General features: G+C 48.9%; 1 protein-coding gene across 1 annotated transcript in view; it reads right to left on the reverse strand.

Moving 5' to 3' along the window:
* Positions 1 to 23,508, reverse strand: part of ASTN2 (astrotactin 2) — a 984,610-nt gene that overhangs the window by 240,786 nt on the left and 720,316 nt on the right. Inside the window, exons 15-16 of the mRNA XM_065946624.1 lie at positions 20,636 to 20,740; positions 17,444 to 17,623 (exon numbers count right to left, since the gene is read on the reverse strand). Coding sequence (XP_065802696.1) covers positions 17,444 to 17,623; positions 20,636 to 20,740 — 285 coding nt within the window. The remainder of the gene's footprint in view (positions 1 to 17,443; positions 17,624 to 20,635; positions 20,741 to 23,508) is intronic.

Consider the following 23,508-nt stretch of genomic DNA (forward strand, 5'->3'; position numbering starts at 1 on the left):
GCAATTGTGTGGTAGTTTGAGCATTCTTTGGATTGCCTTTCTTTGGGATTGGAATGAAAACTGACCTTTTCCAGTCCTGTGGCCACTGCTGAGTTCTCCAAATTTGCTGGCATATTGAGTGCAGCACTTTCACAGCATCATCTTTTAGGATTTGAAATAGCTCAACTGGAATTCCATCACCTCCACTAGCTTTGTTCATAGTGATGTTTCCTAAGGCCCACTTGACTTCACATTCCAGGATGTCTGGCTCTGAGTGAATGATCACACCATCATGGTTATCTGGTTCTTGAAGGTCTTTTTTGTATAGTTCCTCTGTGTATTCTTGTCACCTCTTCTTAATATCTTCTCCTTCTATTAGGTCCATACCATTTCTGTCCTTTATTGTGCTCATCTTTACATGAAATGTTCCCTTGGTATCTCTAATTTTCTTGAAGAGATCTCTAATCCTTCCCATTCTATTTTTTTCCTCTATTTCTTTGCATTGATCACTGAGGAAGGCTTTCTTATCTCTCCTTGCTATTCTTTGGAACTGTGCATTCAAATGGGTATATCTTTTCTCCTTTGCCTTTACCTTCTTTTCTTTTCTCAGCTATTTGTAAGGCCTCCTCACACAACCATTTTCCTTTTTTGCATTTCTTTTTCTTGGGGAATGTCTTGATCACTGCCTCCTGTACAATATCATGAACCTGAATCCATAGTTCTTCAGGCACTCTATCAGATCTAATCCCTTCAATCTGTTTTGTCACTTCCACTGTATAATCATAAAGGATTCAATTTAGGTCATACCTGAATGGTCTAGTGCTTTTCCCCACCTTCTTCAATTTAAGTCTGAATTTGGCAATAAGGAGTTCATGACCTGAGCCACAGTCAGCTCCTGGTCTTGTTTTTGCTGACTGTATAGAGCTTCTCCATCTTTGGCTGTGAAGAATATAATCAATCTGATTTTGGTGTTGACCATCTGGTGATGTCCATGTGTAGAGTCTTCTCTTGTGTTGTTGGAAGAGGGTGTTTGCTATGACCAGTGTGTTCTATTGGCAAAACTCTTTTAGCCTTTGCCCTGCTTCATTCTCTACTCCAAAGCCAAATTTGCCTGTTACTCCAGGTGTTTCTTGACTTCCTACTTTTGCATTCCAGTCCCCTATAATGAAAAGGATATCTTTTTTGGGTGTTAGTTCTAGAAGGTCTTGTAGGTCTTCATATAATAGTTAAACTTCAGCTTCTTTGGCATTAGTGGCTGGGGCATAGACTTGGATTACTGTGATATTGAATGGTTTTCCTTGGAAATGAACAGGGATCATTCTGTCATTTTTGAGACTGCATCCAAGTACTGCATTTCAGACTCTTTTGTTGACTATGAGGGCTACTCCATTTCTTCTGAGATTCTTGCCCACAGTACTAGATTTAATACACAGAACCTAACACACTCAAGTTCAATTAAATGAAACATGGCCCATTTCAGTTATCAGACATCCATGGTGAAGTATAATAAAAAATCTGACTCTGTATGTGATGCCTGATCTCTGGCAGCTTTAGAGCCCCGTTACTCTTTGCTCCCCATCAGCCTCTCATCAATCCTAAGTGCTCCCACCTTTGCTGCCAGTGCTGTGTGCTCAGTCGCTTTCAGTCATGTCCGACTCTGCAGCCCTAAGGACTGTAGACCTCCAGGCTCCTCTGTCCATGGGATACTCCAGGCAAGACTCCTAGAGTGGGTTGCCATTCTGTTCTCCAGGGGATCTTCCCAACCCAGGGGCTGAACCCACATCTCTTATGTCTCCTGCATTGGCAGGCAGGCTCTTTACCACTAGCACAACCTGGAAGTCCTTGGGATGTTGAAATCATGCAAGCATCAGCCAGCACATGGAACCCACTCAACCTCCCTTCCTGTTATATAAAAGTCAAGCCAGTCTTTTTCACTTGCTCTCTCAAGCCATTTTTGTACCTTGCTTCAGAGCTGCCTCCTCCACTTTCCCCCAGAAAGCTCCATTACATGAATGACGAACCTTTTAAAGTCCTCTTGGTACGTGTGTGTAGCACCATCCATTTCATCATCTGAACCAAATACTGACTGGGAGTCCATCCCCCTACTTCTGAGTGACCACAAATGTTTAGAGTTAAATGTTAAAACAACTTCATAATATGATAAATTTAAAAACTGTATAAGTTTAATTTCTGAGCAACCACATGAATAAGACTAGGTGCTTTTGTGAAATGACAGGTAATATTTACACTTAAAAATAATAATGACTCTCTAAACCTCTCAGACCCAAGGATCTGAAACTTGTTTGACAAATATAGTGATTCTGTAAAAATGTTAGAAATAAAAATACTATACTCAAACAGTGAAGAGGGAGTGGGCATGCATACTGCCTCACCTGATCCGTGACTCTGGGGGCTGGATCTAGGAGATTAAAAGTTGTATTGATTGACACCTTGGAAGAAATGTATGATGCACACACAGATGGTACATATACCCTGGACCGTCCATAAAGGCTACTTCCCTGGTGGCTCAGAGGTTAAAAGCTTCTGCTTCCAATGCGGGAGACCTGGGTTTGATCCCTGGGTCGGGAAGATCCCCTGGAGAAGGAAATGGCAACCCACTCCAGTATTCTTGCCTGGAGAATCCCATGGATGGAGGGGCCTGGTAGACCCCAGTCCATGGGGTCACAAAGAGTCGGACACGACTGAGTGACTTCACCATCTACTATCTAAATGAAAGATGCAAATGATAAATGAAAAACCAAAAGTATGTATTCTTCTCTTCTGTTCCAGTGGCCACTGCCACAGATAGCTGTTTTCCCTAAATGGAATGGGGATATCGATTCACACTGGTACATAGTGTATACCAGGACTATTCCTAACGTCCCGTACCTTTACACAAGTAAAAGCTACCCTATAGTCGGCAGCCTGGACAGCCTTTCTGAATGAGATACAGCCTCTCTGAATAAAACCTCAGAAACAATACAGGGTGTGGAAGGGGGAAAAGCGCTCCCTAAGGAAACAAGCTACAAAAGAGGAACTTATTTTTATGCCGCGCTCACTGCCTAGTCGTGTCCGACTCTTTGTGACCCCACAGACTCTAGCCCACCAGGCTCCTCTGTCCATGGGATTCTCCAGGCAAGGATACTAGAGTGGGCTGCCATGCCCTCCTCCAGGGGATCTTCCCAACCAGGGATCGAACCCAGTCTCCTGCATTGCAGGCAGACTCTTTACCGTCTGAGCCACCAAGGAAGAAATGCTTTTATGCTGGGAGGTACTGTTGTTTTCCTTTTTTACCCTGTGACTTCAGTCTATGCAACTGGATCTCAAACCTGCATTTCTCAGACCTTACCTTCCTTTTGATCACCAGACTGATACATATTCCCAGTTGCTCACTTTATCTGGCCAGTTGGCATGCCAGTTGTAGGCTGGCGTGTTCGGGGAAGATATCCCTTAGAAAACGTATACTCGGCATACTTCAGCCTGAACTCAGCTCTCCAGTGCCTGCTCTTCCACTTCTGTCCCATGTAAGGGACACAGGCATTGACAAAAGCACGTAGGCCTGAAACTGGCACCGTTTCTAATCACCTCCCTCACCTCTCACCTCCTACCTCCCACTATTCAATCACAATGTTCTCATCACCCGAGCAGCTTAACAGTTTTCACATCCCTTTATCCTTCCTTCTCATGACCACAGACATATTCAGCTCCTGTTATTTTTCCTCCTGAGACACCATTACAGCTTCCTGACTGATCTGCCTGCATGCCCACGTGTTCAGTCACGTCCGACTCCTTCTGACCCTGTGGTTCCTTTGTCCACGGGATTTCCCAGCTAAGAACACTGCAGCAGGTTACTGTTTCCTTTTTCAAGGGGTCTTCCTGATCCAGGAATCGAACCCACATCTTCTGCATTGGCAGGCAGATCCTTTACCAATAAGCCACCTGGGAAGCCTTCTTTAATCTAGCACCCCATTAACTACACTTCCTCCTATCCGGTCAAGCCCAATCCTACACCAGCCAGAGGCAAATTTAAAATGTAGGTGCTAATAATAACACATAAAAGCTTTAAATGGCTTTAAAGGGATCCTGGTAAAAGGAAAAATAAAAAAATCCTTAACACAGCTGTATATCCAGTGGGATTTTGCTCCCACCTGTTTATCTTTCTAGGTTTATCTCATCACTGCTTCCCTCCCTCCCCAGGCCTTTTTAAACACTTCCTCTCTCCCTACTCTCTCATGCTCTTAAATCTTACCTCCTCCAGGTCTTCCGGGTGCCCTTCCTGATCCACTGCTCCATTGGAGTCAGGTATCCACACCACCTTTTGTGTCTCTGCCTTGCAGCATTGCATGATACTTTCTCTGTTACCTATGTCTCTCTAAGGCTAGACTGAGCTCTGTGAAGGCAGCGTGAGTTTTTATTTACCACTGTATCTGTAGCATCTCGTGCAGTTCCCCAAACAAAGCAGGCACTAAAATTGTGGCTGGATAAAACCGGGACAGGGGGGCGGGGAGTCAGCTTAGCTCATGTGTCGAGATCTATGAACATTTTGGGTCACGTTTAGCACAGCTGGTTATGCCACCTCCTACCCCTCCCACCAGCTGCCTCCCTAAATCACTGACTATTGCAACAGAAAAATGGGATGTGGTTGAAAGGTGGGTGGAGTGGTTCCCTGAGATGTCATTTTCCATAGAGGATCTTCTCAACTATAAAATCATTAAAAGCTGTGTTCCCATCTGGAAATTTAATCCAAACTTTGTCTTAATGCAAAATCAAGGCTCAAAGAGACACTTTTGATTGTGTGGTTATGTAAATGATATCTCAATAAATAAATAAAGCTGTTACAAACAAAAAAGGATGTGCCTTCGGACACAGGGTCCCTTGAATTGCTCCTCAAAACACTTTCCTGGATGGGGAAGGGAGAAGAGGGAGCCAGTTCAAGTCCTAATTCTGTCACTAATGTATAATTCTCTTTGAGCAAGTTGCTCACTCTCTCTGGGACTCCATTTCACCAATAATAGAGTTATTAAATTAAGGATATTTCCAGTTGCAAATGCCAATGGTACTGTGACCCCAAACCTTAGGGACTTCTTAAGCCAAGAGCTGCAAAAGGAGTCTCCCATTTCCTTGGACATCTGTGGAATAGGAAGAGAAAGAAATGCAGATCCCAGGGACCCTAAGGAGGCACTCCTGGGACCTACAGCTGGTGTGTCAGATGAAGACAGCCAAGGCCAGCTCCGATTCAATGGATCAAAGGTACAAGCCATCTCTAAGGCCTGCCTCAAAGCCTTTACCCTTATCCAGAGCCAAGGTGTTGCTAGGAAACAAGGGTCTGGGACCTGTGAGCCAACATCATGCAGGCTGGAATCATGCTGGTCTGTCTGTCTCTTTCCGCATTCCACCTGACCAAGTACTTCTAATTACTTTGTGGGAAGAGAAATGCCTCTCGGAGAGAACAGTCTGTGGGAACGCCCACTGTGGTTAAATAACAGTAAAAAGTAAATGGGGAGAGAACTGGAGCAAGAGAAGATGGAAGGAAGAGAAGGCAAGGACTACCTTTGACCAGCTACGTGCCTTTGGATTATATATCTTACCCACTCTGAGTCTCAGTTTCCCAGGCATAAAGATACCAGCTTTAGAGGACTGTTTTGAGGATTAATGAGACTGTGTATGTGAAGTGCCGCTGAATCCCCTGCCCCGTCGTGGTTCTCAGTACACGGATTCTGTTGTTACAGCAGGGCAGAAGGACATGTGGACTTTGGAGTCAGACAGTCCTGGGATAGAAAATGGCCTAGGACCAAGTCATGTGATCTTGCGCATATGTATCTTCTCATTTAGAAGATGGGATAACAATCTGGACCTCACAGGGGTGTTTTGGGCTTCCCTGGTGGCTCAGATGGTAAAGAATCTGCCTGCAATGTAGGAGACCTGGGTTTGATCCCTGGGTCAGGAAGATCTCCTGGAGGAGGGCATGGCTACCCACTCCAGTATTCTTGCCTGGAGAGTCCCAAGGACAGAGGAGCCTGGCGGGCTACAGTCCACAGGGTCACAAAGAACCGGACACAACTGAGCCACTAACACAGGGATGTTACAAAGATGGTGTGAGATCACATGATTAAATGGTTCACAGTAGGAGCAGAAAATCAGGCAGTCATTGCTGCCCACTCCTCTGTTACCCCTCCCCCAACACACACACACAACCACACATCCTTAAGAACCATAAGCTTGGCGCTCGGTGGTGCTAACACTGTGCTTCACTTCTGGGCTCCAGGCTGAGCTTTCTGATGACTCTGCCTTCTATTCCCACCTCCAGATTCAGCCAGGACTCAAATCCACAAGCTGGCAAATCAACCAGAGAAGGACAGCCACGGGTTTAGAATGTACGGCAGGCTTACATATTAGGCTGCTGGACTCAGAAGTGGAGAGGACTCTATCATTAGGCTTTTTGTTCTTGAAAACTAATTGTAATAAGCATCATCACTAATTTGATTGTGTCTCACGGTAACAAACGGCAATAATCCTAGCAAGCATTTCCTGAGCATTTCTTACATGTGGAGTGCAGAGATAGTCACTTTCTGAACATTGATTCATTCAATTCTGATTCATACAATTCTCAGAACAGTACTGTGAGGTGAGCATGATTAGGCCCATTTCAAAGATAAAGGAACCGAGGCTCAGGAAACCCTAAGTCACATCTGCAAACCCAAGAGATGACTCACACACCGCATGATTTGTATGCTGTTATTGCTGAAAGGTACACCTCTGGTAAGGAGGGGGCAAGAATGATTGACTTCGTGTTGATTTCCTACTATGGAACCAGTTAACCACATGATCTTTTATCATCTTCATAACAGCCCTGAAAGGTCCAGATGCTTTTCCAACAATCCCCCTGGTACCTCCCAAATGGGCCCCTTATTTTCACTTATTTTCAGGCAGTAGGAAGTTCAGCCTTTCCTACTGGTGAGAATTCTCTGCTGTGGACACAGTGGCAGTTTCTCTACGTACGCGGGAGACAGAAGTGCAAAGACATTCAAAGTTCTAGCAAAGGCCAAGGGCATCTGTCAGGAGCACCTGAGCTGACTCGGGACTGTCGCTCCCAACTGCTTTGGGCTGACTCTGGTAGGCTGCTCTACACACCCCGCTTTGCATCTTGCCCGAAGATGCTACATCTTTCCACCTCCCTAGACGGCACATACCCTCACATCCCCAGGGCTGGGCTTAGCATGGGGAACTTTCCAGTCCATCCCAGGCGGTTAGAGGTCCATTTCGCTACTTTGCCTCCTCCACTCCTGCCCACCCCACCCCCAACACACACACACACACACACACACACACACACACACACACACACACACACACAAATGCACACCTCAATGCGTGCCTGAGGCTTCCCTGTCAAAGCATTTATCCAGAGGGCTGTAATTATCAGTTCACCTACTGAAAATCTTTCCCTTTTGACCGTGAGCTCCTTGAGAGCAGGGGGCATGTCTCATTCACCTTGGCCACCTCAGCACCTCATGCAGGACCAGGCATCTTCTAGGAGCTCGGAGCACTGTTGTGGCAAGTTGAGGGGTGGTGACAAGCGATGAAGGGAACACACGAGATGAGGGAGAGAAAACACCCCACGGTGTGAATCTGGGTGAGGCTGCTCTCAGGGTGGGAGGCTCGACCTACTAGTAAAAACTTCCATCTGTGGATCTGTGCTTCCTCGAGCCCCCTTTGTTCTCATAAAGGGGCTGAAGGCAGAGAGACAACAAAAGCCCCACACTCATCTCTAGGGAAGCTCCACACTCTCAGGGCAAGGCTGATGTACGAGAAGGGTCCCATCTAAAATCAAGCTCCCTGAGTCCCTGCGTGGCCTTCCTGGGGCTGGAACTGAGACAGGATGCCAAGTGTGGGCTGGCCCCAGGCTGAATAGAATCAAGGTAGGTGGTTTACAAGAGTGTCAATCTCTGAATGCATCGCCTAACCAGAAGGACAAGCGGGGTGGTCTCCAGTGCTTCGGGAAGTGATGCATTTGTGCACTCGTTTGTGTGTGTGCATGCATTCAGGAATAGGAAAATGGGCCTGCTGCCAAGCGAATGGCTCTGTGACCTAACAGCATGTGCGGGGGCTTGGGCCACCAGGAGTCTTTGAATTTGCTGTAGGTTTTCAGGTGTAGAAAGGCAGAATAATGCCTCTAGATGGCCATTACACCTCCCCTTTTGCAACTGCAGGTTTTAATGGATTACATAAACCTACTGCAACTTTCCCATCTGTAGAATGGGGAAGGCCAGCCTCGATGGGAGTGGAAAATGCCTTACACAAGAGTCACCATTTCTCATTCTCAGAAGCACACTGGACATTGCTAAGGGATCGCTGCATTCGTTCCCACCAAGCCTGGTCCGGATGAACATCTCGTTCAATGCAGCATGACACTCACTACTGTTTGATCATAACTGACACATAAAGAGAAATTCAGGTCTGGTTAGACTCTTCCTGAGGCCTCTCCCCGCCCTGACAGTTTGGAAATGAGCCTCAGGGCAATGACAAGGCACCTAGGAGTTTGTATCCGAGGTTTTTTTTTTTTTTTGGATTTTGACTTCATAGCACTGCCCCTGAATTAAGACAGTGAAGCAAGTTGTGCAAGGGGTGAATAAAGAAGAGTACCTCCACCTCTGCCGGAGCTGAGGGACTCAACTCCCAGTCTCAGCGCTCCCCAGTTCTTTTAGCTGTGGATGAGAGAGGCAGAAAGCAGCAGGAGAGGCCCCCCTGGGTCTGATGCCGACATCTAAAGAGCTCTCTGCGGCTGCTCTGGGAGAGTTGGATGGGCAAGTTTCATCACTCACGTGCGGAAAGCAGCCTGGGTTCAAATCCCCGCTCTGCTGAGTCCCCTGGGGTGAGATCCACAAATCATCTTCCCCATCTGAGCCTGAGTTTCCTCAAGCATGAAATGCACATAAGGACTTGACCTCACAGGCTGCCTGGGAGCTGTAAACTGGATGTAATAAAGTAGTGGAAGCGCTTTGTGAGAGGCACCTCGCTGAGCACAGGCAGAGGGGTGTGAGGACACGCCGTCAGGAAAAGAGACAAGGCTGCTCCATTCCAGATGGGCTCAATCTAAACCGGGTACAAACGCTGTTTTTTGGTAATTTCATCTGGTGGAAACGGCAGCCCCCTGGGCCTATTTGTATTTAATGAACCACATCCTGTACCACTTTTTTGCATGATTCTGAGGAGACTAAGTCGGCCGTATCCTCTGGCATACTGCAGGCCCCGGAGTGTCCAGCTCGTATTGCACCTCCTCCTATCACCTCCAAGAAAAACACCAGCCCGGAGCTAGAGCCATCCCACACACAGCTGCGCCGGCCGAGGGGCCGGGGAGGGGCCGGGGACACTCAGCTACCTCCTCCCAGCACGGGGACCTTGGCACCGGTGAACGTGGCCAGGCCGAGACTTCAACCCACGTGATGGTTGAGGAGCAGGCTCAGTGTGACTCGAAGGCAGAGCGTGGGGACAGATGGGGCTGAGGAGGCTGATGGGGACACAGTGGGTCTGAGAAGGTATCGAGGCCACGGGGAGGAGTTTGGCAATGAGACTCAGGCCAGTGACAAAGCACCTAGGAGTCTGCATCCGAGGAAGGGCATGATGGGAATCTCCCCTTTAGAAACATCCCATGATGCTTCATTTTATTATGTGCACTTGACCGGGCCATGAGGTGTGGAGATATTTGTATCCCATTCTTTTCTGACCCTGTGGCCTGCAGCCCACCAGGCTCCTCTCCCACTGGGATTTTCCAGGCAAAAATACTGGAGTGGGTTGCCAGTTCCTCCTCCAGGGGAATCTTCCCAACACAGGGATCAAAACCCTCATTGCTTAAGAGTTGTATATTTATTTATATTATAATAAAATATAAACATTATATACATAGAAAGAGATTTGTTGTTAGAAATTGGCTTATGTGATAAACAGTGTGTGTGTGCGTGTGTGTGTGCGTGTGTGTGTGTGCGCGCGTTCGTGTGCGTGCAGTCTGTTGCTTCAGTTGTGTCCAACGCTTTGCAGCCCCATGGATTGTAGACTGCTAGGCTTTTCTGTCCACGGGATTTCCCAGGCAAGAATACTGGAGCAGGCTGCCATTTCCTACCCCAGGAGATCATCCCGACCCATGAATCAAACCCACATCTCTTGCCTCTCCTGCATTGGCAGGTGGATTCTTTACCCCTAGTACCACCTGGGAAGCAATACACACACACACACACACACACACACACATGTGTATAGATATATATGTGTGTGTACTGTTGCTGCCGTTTGCCACTTCCTTCTCCAGGGGATCTTCCCTACCCAGAGATTGCACCCGCGTCTCCTGTACTGCAAGCAGGTTCTTCACCACTGAGCCACTGGGGAAGCCCCGTGTATAGATATCTAGTGATACAGAATCAATTGTATATAGCTTTCATATGTATTATATGTATTATAAATACATGTCATGTATATGTGAATATTGTATATAATAAAGATACTTGTATCTATCTACCCATCTGTCTACCGACGCATCAGTCCTGATGGGTCTGTCTCTTTGGAGAACCAGGCAGATCCATGTCCTCAGGGCAGTGCAGCCGGACCGGTGGGGGATAGGTGGATGCAGGGAGGCCAGGTAGGGAGCCGGTGCTAGAGTCCAGACGACCCATGATGGTGGCAGCAGTGAGGTGGAGAGAAGCGGGCAATTCTAAAAGCTATTTGGAAATCGAAATTGATAAGACTTGCTATGGTTTTGAAATGGCGGGGGGGGGGGGGGGAGAAGGGAGAGGGAGATGTTGTGAAGGATTTCTAGGTTTGTGGTTCTGCCTCTAAACAGATACAGGTGTTCTTCATGAGAACACTGGAAACATTCCAGGCTGTGTGGGGCTGAGCCTGGGCAGGCAGGGAGCTAGCGTGAGAGCGCATTATCAGAGCGAAGCTTGGAGGCAGACCACAAAGGGGGAGTCATTCGTGTAGGGATGGTAACAGACAGCATGGCTGTAAGTCCCCACAGAGACAGTGGCGGTCCTGCAAAACCAGAGTGACCCGTTTGGCAGAGAAGAATGAGCCTGTGAAGAAGACAGAGAAGGAACAGGCCGGAAGGAAGGTGGGCAACCACCAGGAAGATTCCCCTGATGCCAAGGAAGCATGCATTAGACGGTGCCTCAAGCAGGAAGTGGCCAACTCCATCAAACGCTAACGAAAGGGCAAGCAAACGGGAGCTGAAACCCGCCCTGAAGATGAAATCACCAGGGAAGTGGAACCGGTACCCAGGCAGGTCTCAGCTCTGAGATCGACTCCTTGCACGTCTGGTCAGCATCTCTGAAGCAAGTTCCCGCAGGAAACCGAAAGCCCGGGAGAGCTCTCCAGCTCCCGTCAGCCCCTTGGCCACCCCGTCCTCACAAAAGGAGGTGACACCTGACACATCTTTCCCTTCTCCTCCCCCACCCCAGCCCCTCAGGCTGCCTTTCAGACAGCCAGAATTCCTTTAAAGAGTAATCTAGGTATGCTTCAGCTGACACTCAAAAGTGCATTGTAATTCAAATGGAAATGCAGAAATTCATTCCCTTGGACAGTCTTGGGAAATTATAACAGAGATAAAACATCTTTTAAAGGTGGCGACAGGCATTTATCTGTGGGGACATCTCTATGTGATAGGCTCTCCTGGTCCAGACTCAAGAGCAGTCCAACCTTCACACGGAGAATGTCCTTTCGGCGGGGTCACCGAGTCTCTAAACTTGGAAAAGACGTTAATTGCACACCCTTTCGCTTCTCCACTTTGTCCCGCCACGTCTCTCTGTGCATTTTGGTTTCCCCGTGTCTGTCCCTCTGCGCTTCTCTGTCCCCTCCTATCTCCCTCCGTCAGTCTTTCTCTCTCTCTCTCAAACACACACACAGAACGGACAATTCCTTTACAGGCATACACCCTTTATCTTCCATAGTTACTTTCTCCATGAGAAAGAAGCAACAGTAAATTCAGGAAACCTACCAGATTTGCTATTTCTGCATGCATCGCCATCCCTTCGGAATACGGAATAACAGGGCATAACAAAACGGCAGGGTTACGGAGTCTTCTGACGTCTACCGAGTAGACCTTCAAGGCTCCCTCCCTCACCAGCTCGACCCCGGGGGCCCCCCTCGATCTACCCCTATCCTGGATCCTAAATTAGCCATATCTCCCCCTGCCCCCGTAGACACACATGTGCACTACACACACACACACACACACCCCTGAGATCACTGATACCGAGGGGACTCGGCAGCCACCGGTGGAGGGCGTGGACTGCATCAAGATAACAGTCAGGTGCCCAGCTCCTTGCTAGATGAGTCATCATTGTGGGTCTGTGCTCTCACTGGATCTCTTATCTTAAAAATGGAAAAATTGATCTTAGAGTGTGAATCAATTTGCCCAAGATCACACAGCTTCTAAGAGGGAAACTGGGACTGCAACCAAGGTCCATCTGACCGCAACTTGTCTTTTACCTCCAAATGAGGCAGTCTTTACGCAAGATGGAAGAAGCATGACTTTATATAGAATCCCCATCATCGGACTCATGTGTCAAGGTCAGTCCCAGTTTCCCTCTTACAAGCTGTGTGATCTTGGGCAAACTGATTCACACTCTAAGATCAATTTTTTTCCATTTTTAAGACGTGGGATCCAGCGAGAGCATAGACCCATCAATGATGACTCATCTAGCAACGAGCTGGGCACCTAACTGTTATCTTGATGCAGTCCACGCCCTCCACCGGTGGCTGCCGGATCCCCTCGGTAACAGTGATCTCAGGGGTGTGTGTGTGTGTGTGTGTGTGCATGTGCACATGCGCGTGTGTGTGTCAAGGTCATGACTTGACTCATGTCAAGTCAAAGAAGGAAATGAAGCCCTGATTGAGAGAAATGTAGCTTCTCAAAATACAGGTGTATCAGGAACACAGTGGCATCGAGTGAAAATAGTAAGCTGGGACAAGAAACTGCAAACTTCACAAGGCAGTTGGAGCCTGGTCTGGGAGCAGAGGTGATCGCCGAGAGAAACTGGCAGACTGAAGAGCTTCCGAGGGAATCGTGCCTGGGCTGGGAGTCTCCTGGGATGACTTCAGCTACTCCAGCTACCTCCTGAGGTCCAGCTGTCCCTGGCTTCTGCCAGCACCACCCAGCTGACCTGTGCAGAGCTCCAGTCCCCTTCAGACTGGTGGAGTGCCCGGAATATCCACTCAGTGACGGGAAACCCCTCCTCCCTGCCTGGATCCTTCCCGTTCTCTGAGGCATTCCCAAGGTCTCTCTGGAATCTGCATCAGAAGCTGGGTCTGTCATTCTAGCTTTCACTTCACCCTACTACATGGAAGCAATACATAAGTGTCGACCACCACTTCCCCTTTCTGCATCTAGAGCAGATACTGCTAATTGACCACGTTGACCAGCTAACTGACCAGCTAATTGACCAGCATTCTTTTCTGATGACCCCAGTGACCTCCACACAGTGTCTGGACAAGCCACTCCTCAACTGATCAGAACTGGCATATGAAACAAAATTCACGGGCCACTGTGACAGTGACTGAGTTCCCTACCACACGCCAGCCACCTGCCTTTCTCAAGTTGCCTATCAGTAGATTAAAAAAAGAAAGTCTATCACAGAAATGACAGAGCATTGGAAGGCTAGTACAGGCTGAACCCACGTGCGGACAGCACCCATGTCTTGCCTACTGTAATGCCCCAGCATTACACGAGGTCTGCAGTGAAGAAGCACTTGGGAAATACCAGGGAACCAGAGGGTAACGAATGATCAACGTGACTTTCTTTATCCTGTGGAATGCACACTTAGAAGCACTTGTGGGAATGAGAGTAAACTCTCATGGGAGATACTTTAATCAGGCACATTCACCCCAACCCCCTTGACCTTCCATGATTTCTAGTGGCTGGATCACCACAGTGACCAGAGCCCCACCATTAATTAGGAAACCTGGAAAGCCCGGGACATTGGACTCAGGTTGGAATTTAAACACTAGTTCATTCAGTAACACATTGTGTAGTCCAGGCAAGCCCCCGATCACTTCTGAGTTCAGATTTCCCTTTCTCAGTGATGAGAGGTGGGTCCTCTTGCCTTTTTTCTGCCTCAAGGGGTAGGTGGGAAGACCAAAGGCCGGCCTATGAACTGTGAAGGGCTGTGCAATGTCCGTGGTTGTTACACATGCCCCATTTGGTCTCTTCTCTCTGACCTCCTTTTTCAGCCTTGGCCTTTCCTGCCAAGAATAAACCACATAGAGTTCAAAGAATTCTGGAGCCCTCTACCCTCTACTGTGAGGATATTTGCAGGGACTCGTGACATACGTGTTTCTCAGGGAGAAATAACACACACTAGCAAGAGCTGTGGATGATCAATGCTCAGCGGACGCCATAGCATTCACTTCATGGTAAACTACAGCTTTTTATGTACTTACTATAAGCAAGGTAGGGATGCGCTCATTTCATTCTCCCGAAAGGCATGCAAGGGAATTACTGTCCCTCACTTAACAGAGGAGGAGACTGAAACTTAGAAATCACTTTACCTGAGGTTTCCTGACAGGGATGTAAGAAGAGGCACCAGGACTTGAAATCTTTTCTCTCCCACCTGAAAAAGGCTTTCACACTCTTCATTGGGTTCTCAAGGCAATAATTCTGAAGTGGTTTGCCATTCCCTTCTCCCACAGGCCACATTTTGTCAGACGTCTCCACCATGACCCATCCGCCTTGGGGGGCCCTGCCTGGCATGGCTCAGAGTTTCAGTGAGTTAGACAAGGCTGTGATCCATGTGATCAGTTTGGTTAGTTTTCTGGGATTGTGGTTTTCATTCTGGAGGCCATGGGATTGAAGTTCCAGAGTTGACTCATTGGAAAAGACCCTGATGGTGGGTGAGATTGAAGGCAGGAGGAGAAGGGGGCAACAGAGGATGAGATGGTTGGATGGCATCACCGACTCAATGGACATGAGTTTGAACAAACTCCAGGAGATGGTGAAGGACAGGGAAGCCTAGCATGCCTAAGTCCATAGGGTCGCAAAGAGTTGGACACGACTTAGCACCTAAACAAGAACTGTCGCACTTGACATTGTTCCAATTTGTCCTCTCCCTACAAGCTCTGCACCCAGAGTGATCGGTTTCCAAGCCCAGATTCATCCTGACCTGCTCCCCAGCGAACCCTGGTTTCACAGATGTCAATGACACACAGCTGTTGATGACACAAAGGTGGCTGGGGAGAGGGACAGCCCTCAACTATCTGTCAGTCGAGAAGTTTTTCCATCGTTCAGGGGAAATTTTCCCGCTTCTCTACCACTTCCTCCCCAGCATCACTTCCAAGTTTAAAAAGTAAAACTACAGTGTTTGATGCACCGCCCAGGTGTCACCTCAGGTAAAGACAGAGAGGGAGAAACTCACAAACTTACGCCGTGTTAGTGCATCACTGCGCTACTCTGGGGCTTCCCTGGTGACTCAGACGGTAAAGAAACTGCCGGCAAGGCAGAAGACACGGGTTCAGTCCCCGGGCCGGGAAGATCCTCTGGAGAACGGAATGGTTATCCACTCCAGCATTCTTGCCTGGAGAGTTGCATGGACAGAGGAGGCTGGTGGGTTACAGTCCCTCGGGTCTCAAAGAGTCGGGCACGACTGAGCGACTAACATTTTCACTTTTCACTATCATCCTGTTCTGGGAGCCAACATGGGAGAGAGAGCAGAGAAAAGTACCTTTGCCTTGTAAGCCCAGAAGGCAAAGCTACAGGGTCAAGTTCAGTAGCTACTGGCCAGCAAGTTTATGACAAACTTGGAACTTGTTTGAGTCTTGAATGGGACCCCTGGTTGCGTGTCAGCTTCTGTCTGCCCCCTCCCCATCCTACTTGCCATAAACCACTGGACAAGGAATGGCATTCTCTGGATGAAGAAGTCCAGGTCCTCGAAGCAGCCGAGGAAGGCTATGGGTGGGGTGCGGCCCGAGAGTCATGTCCCAGGCCCCGAACGCAGGACGAGGCAAATTAGTTCAGTGGCCACAGTGAGGAAGGTTTTTATAAACATAACCTAATTGTATTACTTCAAAGTCCAGAAGCTTATTGCTCTGCTTAATGATGTGTCACGTTATTTATAGGGTAGCACGATGAGACTTCTATTGATTTAATGCACTTCCTTAAAGACTGTCATTGTCACAGCCATAAAACGAAGCTATTCCCAGACAACTCAATTATTCCCCTGCGCCTATAAACCACCCCGTGCCCCACACAGCTGCACATGAGGGGAGGCGGGCTGAGACCGTGACGGGGCGGAGGGTGCCAAGGGGAGGGTTCTGGAGAGGACAAAGGCAGGAGCTCCATCCAGGGGATGGACAGCCCGACCCAGGGGAGCTGGGGGACTCTGAGCCAGAGTCTTCTTTCCTTCAGCCTTGGTTTCCCCAGCCGTAAAACGAGAGCGCTGAGCCCAGTGAGAACTGTCAGATCCCTTCCAGCGCCTGCATTCTGCGGTTTGATGAGTCACGCTTGGTTTGGTTCTTGGAGGCCACGTGGCCGGGCCACATGGAGAAGGTACAAGCCCGCTGCTAACATCGCTCCTCACCCTTCCCATCGATGGACAGCCTCTCTTTTTAAATTAATTGATAACAATAGTAACAATGATAACAGGAAGTGATCACCCCGCTGCGTATTAGCTATGTGTCTACAGGGCACTTGACTTGTTGGCCTATCTGACACTCATTTTTTCATTGGTGAAAGGGGCCTGTTACTACATGTAACTGTTATAATACATAATGTATGCAGCCATATGTCCATCTTTCTCAAAATGTTATCACATAAACTACTTCCCTTTAATGTAGGAAGTGGACAGGAATAGCCAGAGTACCCATTTCACAGGAAGGGTAAACTGAGGTGAGAAGGGGACAGATTTTCCAAGGGGAGTGACAGAGACGGGTCTCCTGCTTCAGGGAAATTCCAATTCTGATAAATAGCTGAGAAATGGAAGGAAATAAGGCCTGGTGATCCTGCCTGAGGGTAAAGGCATCTCCATGGCAGAGACGTGAAACTCTCCCCTCAGATGTGAGTTGGTCACTCCCAAAGGAGCCGGCGTTCCCCTGAGGTTCTTCCAAGAAGCCTGGAGAGAAGGCGTCCATGAGACAGCACTCCCCACCCCTACAGTCTCCCCAGCCTCCTGACCTTGGCAGTTGATTTGAGAGGACAAAGTGGGAAACGAGGAACTCGCAGTAGAAGGCCAGAGCTCCAGAGTCCACCCTGGGGTCTCAGAAAACGCCTGAACTGAAAGAATCCTGAGGAACCATCACATGGCCCTTCATTCCATCCCCGGTGAACATGAAGCCCAGAGAGGCACGGGGACTTGCTTGCGGCTGCCCAGTTTCTACGTGGCAGAGCCAGGATTTCGCTCCCAGGAGCTCAGTTACCCCCCAGCCCCGGCAGCCTGACCTCCACGGCTCAGCTGGCCGCCACCTCCAGCAAGTCCTCCAGGCTTACCTTTCTGGTACTGGAGCCACAGCTGCTGCTGGACCTTCTTGCTGGGGAAGTGAATGATGCAGGTGAGCTCGGAGCCATAGAGGGCCTCTGCGATGTAGTGTGAGCCATAGTGTTGGATGAAGGACAGCAGCTCCTCCCGACTGCTCTCCTTGGTCAGGATCTTGAGGACGTTGGTGAAGCCTGGACAGAGGAGGAGCAGGTGGAGGGGGTCAGAGCGGGGAGGATGGCGCCCGGCAAATGGCAAGCCCGGATTTGGTACCTTGTCCTTTAGCATAGCATCGGCCACATGTGCACAGTAACCCTCCCTTACTTTGCAAAGACCGCTCTCTCTGGTGGACACTAGAGGGAACACCAAGAAGGAGTCAACAGCAGAGGAGGGACAGAAGCTGGCGACCCAAAGGTCACAGCCAGGAAAGATCCAAGCTGAGGTCTCCTGAGCAGCTAACGTGTAGCGGGCACGCTGCCAGGTGTTCCAGCCCCTTTGTCTAGTTTAACCTCAGTCCAGCACTGCAGTCCCAACCATGACAAGCCCCGTCCAGTAGATGAGCAAGTCAAACGTCAGAAACTGGAAGTGATTTGCCTCGGTCCCCCAGCCAGAGGAGCGAGGATTCCAACCGACTACTTCTGTGTTCATCCCAAAGTACACACACTGCTCACATACCCGATTACCCTGGGCCTGAACCGTCCACGGCTGGAGCCCAGGGGGCTGCGCTAGCCCTGGCTCAGCAGACATTCTGTGCCCTCAGATGTAACCCCTGGCTTAGCTTCCTAGAACGTCGCTTCCCTTTCTGTCTCCAAATCAACGGTGTTCTTTCTCCTGCCATCGACAAGGGCCTCCTTGCTGCTCCATTGTCCTTAGCCCCGTGCCAAGGGGACCTGAGTCCTCAGTGCCTGGCATAGGGCCTGCAGAGCCATCACCCAGCGACCACTGATCCCCTGCCCTCTTCCTTCTGCAGGCAGGTCACCAAGCTATGCTTTCAGGAGCCTCAAGACCTTTCGGGCTCTTTTGTGCCCTGAATAAAGCCCACTGAGCTTACCGGGGTATCCCAGGGCTCCAAGCTCATCTCCCATGAGCACATACATTTGGCTTTACCTCTGGCCAAATCTGTTTTCCTATTTCTCCTGAATGTGATTTGGCATTTCCATCACACTTTCTTCATTTATACCTCCCCCACCACTACTCTGAACACACACACACACACACACACACACACACACACACACACACACACACACACACACACACACACACACACACACACACACCACCATTTACCTGGAATGGTCTTCCACTTTCTCTCTAAGTCACATCCATGTTTCCAGACCCCAGGAAGTCATCCCTCCCCCAAGAAGCGTTTCACACCATCCCGGCCCGGGGCACCTCCTCCCTGTACCTTCAGCAGGCACCACCCTGAAAGCAGAAGCTCTGTCCCACTTGTCTCTAAATCTGCACACGCGTCTTTTCCCACCCCCACCCTCCAACCAGGTTCACAACACAATTTCCAGACACGGCAGATGCACCAACTCCATTATGAGAACAAGAACAACTGATTCTGCACCACATCAAAGTAAAATGTAAAAGAGCAAGCGCTTCTTCAACATTGAAAATGAGCTCCAATTTGCAAACATTTGATTTACAAGGGGGTTCTCGGGAGCGTCATTATCGATTAATTAAAGCAGATACACCTTTGTAGTTCTAACAGGAACATGGCAGTCATTCACAAGTGCGGTGGAAAGGTGTAGGTGGTGGCGAACACAGAAACAGGACTCAAAGAATGGGTGCTTGATTAGAACAACCCTTCCCCATCAACCTGTTAACTCATGCAACTGGGTAATTAATACAACAGAGTTAATAACGAGCTGATTTCTGCTCAGTAATAAATAACACCAAGGAGAGGCCCTGTGGCTCTTTATTGAGGCAGACAACACTGCCATCACATCCTTGACCTGCTCCTGTCCTGCCACCTACTAGCTGTGAGGCCTTGGGCAACTTAACACCTCTGACCCTTGATTTCCTTATCTGAAAAATAAAGGGATAAAGAATGCCTTCCTCTTGAGACTGATGTAAGTCCCAAGATACAAGACATTATAAAGTGCTTGGCTGATGTCAGCCATAAATACTATTTACACTTCTCCAACACCCAGGCTAAAGAGTTCCATGGTGCTCATGAACAAAGTGATACTGGAAAAAAAAAAAAAAAGATAAGAAAGCAGCTGGCTGATAATCAGGAGACACTCAGACAATAACCCAGTGGCATCGTCATGAGTAAGAGTCAGGGCAGAAAAATCCAAGTTTGGGCCTCATCTTTCCAGAGTCCATTACCCATTCCTTTTCCAGTTTTGTTTAATTTTTATTCCTTCATGAAAAAGGAGGACCGAAATGAATATAAGGCACAGGAATAAATAGGATCCAAGCCTGACCCACAGTTCGCAGGTCAGAGTTGAGGTGCAGGAGACAGACAGGATTCTGACACGAATCAGGCACTTGGTAGTGTTTTAACATCAGCAGTTGAGCGCAGGCAATGCCTTGCATTATTCCCAGGGAACAGATAACGGGGGCGGCGTCTCCGAGTAACGCAGGATACGCAAGGAGATCCAGGCAGAGGGAACGGCATGTGCGGACTCACAAAGCCGAGAGAGAAAATGTCCCGTTTTGAGAACTCTTAAGTCCCGTTTGAGAATTGTAAGTCTCAAACTAAGTGTCCCATTTGAGAATTAGAAGCCATCCGCATCACGGAGAATGATCCATGTGGGCAAAGTGTGTGTGTGTGCGTGTGTGTGTTGGTGAGGGGAGCGGGAGCAGGGATGCATTGCTGCTGAGGAGGAGGAGATGGGCAGGAAAGGAAATCAGAAGAGGCTAGAGGAATCAGTGCCTGAAAGAATCCACACGCCTGAAACACCTCGAGCACGTAAGCGTGACCTAGATCGTCACCCCCTGCTCAGACCCCCGCTTCCTGCAGGGGCCCCTCTGCCTTCCCAGAACGGATGGCAGTCCCGTTGCTGCACTGACCTCCTGTAACGTGTGGCCGTCACCGTCTGTCTGCTTGTCCATCCACCCTCCCCATGAGCTCCTTGATGGCAGGGGGCGAGGCCTCAACCCTCAGCCATCCCCAGTGCCAGCACGGGCCCTGGCCCGCCCCGGGGCTGTGCTGCATCACGCCACGTCCCCTGGCCGCGGACGGCGGGGCTCACCTGCCGAGAGGGTGATGGTGCTGAGCTTCACTCGGTAGAGGTTGCTGCGGACACGCCACTGCTGCACCATCGGGTACCCCATGGCCTCGTCGTATCTGATGTCTCCTGGGGAGGGAGGAGGAAGGACACGTGAGCCCCGCGTTCACAGGCCTCACCCCACAACCCCGCCCTGCAGCCTTGGGCCCTGGGCAACAGCCCCCTCTTCTAAGTGGACAGAGGCTCGGTGCTCCGGGGCCGACGGTGGGATCTGTACCCCGCCTCCAGGCCTCTTCCTTCCTGGCCTCTGACCGCAGCCTCAAGCCGCCCTTTTCTCTCTGCTCTGGAGCTCACATGACCCCTTTACCCTACAAGCCAGAGTGGGTTTCTGGTTCCACTTAATCCCAGAGGCAATTTGCCAAGGAGCGCTAGACGCTGCGGTGCCTCAGTTTCCCCTTCGGATCCCATGGCTACCTAGGCTGACCTTATTTCGTAGGCGTATTGTGAGACTCAAATAAACTAAGAGCAGTGGGAGTCTTTTGATCACCTCGAAATGTCCGGCATGTGGACTGGGGGCCCATGCATCACCTATGGCCTGAGGCTACTTTTGTGCAAAGACAGCACAGCTAAGCAGTTGTGACAGAGACCCCGTGCAAAGCCCCGCACATTCACCAGCTGACCTTTTATGTCCGCCCACCCTGTACAGACTATCTCCTAACAGGGAAACATGAGACGTCCTTTGATGTCTCATAAAATACCTGTGTGCACACATAAAAGCTTCCCATTTTAAACAAGATCGAGAAACACTGGCTAAACAAAGTTAAACAAGATTTAAAAATAACAGACTGTATATAATTTCTCAGCTGTTTGAATAAATTAATATACATTTTAAAAGTACAGGAAGACTGCGTGCAGCATTTTGCAAATGTCTTTGGCCGAGGAGCCCCGTTTCTAGGGCCCACTGACACTCAAGTTTCATAGAATACGTTTTTTGAAACCCAAGTATAGACAAAACATAAATAAAGAAAAAAAAACACAACAAAATGTTAACAACTGGTTAACTTGGTTAGCAAGTGGATGCGTAAAAGATTCCTGTTTTCTGATTTATATTCATCTCCATTTTCTAAATTTTCTACTCTAAGCACTGCAGACTCCCTTTTTTGTAATCAGGATAAAAAAAAAAAAAAAAGACATGAAAAAGAAATGCTAGTCACATCAGCAGTTATTATTTTTGTTGTTATGTATCCTCGGCAAATGGCAGGCACATTTTCTATCCTTTTCTCTTGTCCCCTGGTGCGGAGGCACTTAAAGAGGTATTTGATACCAAGATTAAAATGAGAATCTCATGGAACAAGTGATTTCTTCCTGGACATTACTGAAGTATTAAAGTTGTCCATTACTGTCAACTTCTTTTTTCTTTTTTTTCCCTCCCTAGCCTTTTCAGAAATAATGTAATTTTTTAGAGGCTTTCATTTTAAAGTAAAATATTCATGATCCCCAAAGATAAGTCCACTGGAGCGAGGTTGTTTTGTTAGAAATACGTCCTCTCTGTTTATCTGCTCTGCCTGCCTTGCCCGTCCTCAGCAGACACGGGGGAGAGGAGGAGAGAGGGTGGGAGAGGAGGACAGGGCCGTGCGTCGAGTCAGGGTGAAGGAAACAGTCTGCACGGGAAGCCCGGACGCCAGCCCCAGGCAGCCTCCGCCCCATCTACTATTACTTTTTTCTAAATGTTTAATCTTGTTTCATCTAATTATTACTACCTTTTTGGCCGTGCCTCCGCATACAGGATCTTAGTTCCCCGACCAGGGATTACACCCTTGCCCCCCCAGTGGAAGCGCAGAGTCCTAACCGCTGGACCATCAGGGAAGTCCCTACCCCATCTATGATTGCCCGTCCTAATTCGGAGCAGACTGGGAGGGGGTATTGGCAACCAGGGCCTTCCCCAAGAGAACAAGGCAGACATTTCAGTGCAGGTTGTTGATGCAGCTCATTTACTCGGTGGTAGTGAGTTTGAGTAAACTCCGGGAGTTGGTGATGGACAGGGAGGCCTAGCGTGCTGCAATTCATGGGGTCGCAAAGAGGCGGACATGACTGAGCGACTGAACTGAGCTGAACTGAACTGACAGTGTCCAAAGGGCTTCCCTGGTGGCTTAGACGGTAAAGAATCTGCCTGCAGTGTGGGAGACCTGGGTTCGATCCCTGGGTTGGGAAGGTCCCCTGGAGGAGGGCATGGCAACCCAATCTAGCATTCTTGCCTGGACAATCCCCCATGGACAGAGGAGCCTGGTGGGCTACAGTCCATGGGGTTGCAAAGAGTCAGACACGACTGAGCGACTAAGCACCAAAAGAAAAAAAACGAAATGAAACACAAAAGCAACAACATCAAATAAACAAAAACAGAAGTCCCCAAACCTACTGCCTCTTTTGCTCATCAAAACATTTACAAGACCAGCTTGTCTGCCCCTCATCCCCTCCCGAACCCTCCCCTGTAAGTAATCATCATTCCATCCTATGCTTGCCCCATTCCTGGTCCATACTGGATTGCACCTGGAATATAAGCTCTTTCTTTCAGTGAAATGTCAGTTGCTTGAGGTCAAGGCCATGGTCTACATTATTCCTACTCCTCCGCAGCCTGGAGTACAGAGGTTCCAGTACTCCAAATCAGAGCGTGATGTATAGCAGGCTCTCAACAAATACCTGTTTACTGACTCACTCTCTTGCCTCTCCTTCCTGACCACAAACCATCCTTGGTCCTACTCAACTCCTGACCCCCATCTTACCTGATCCTGTCCTAGATTCCCACCCAAGGATTAGGAGTGACATGAAGCCCTGGGATGGGGAGAGGTGCTTTTTTCTGATGAACAACAAAAACAAATAACTCTTAAAATGTAATGGTC

Source organism: Muntiacus reevesi, chromosome 10 (assembly GCF_963930625.1).
Source record: "Muntiacus reevesi chromosome 10, mMunRee1.1, whole genome shotgun sequence".
Classification (NCBI taxonomy): Eukaryota; Metazoa; Chordata; class Mammalia; order Artiodactyla; family Cervidae; genus Muntiacus; species Muntiacus reevesi.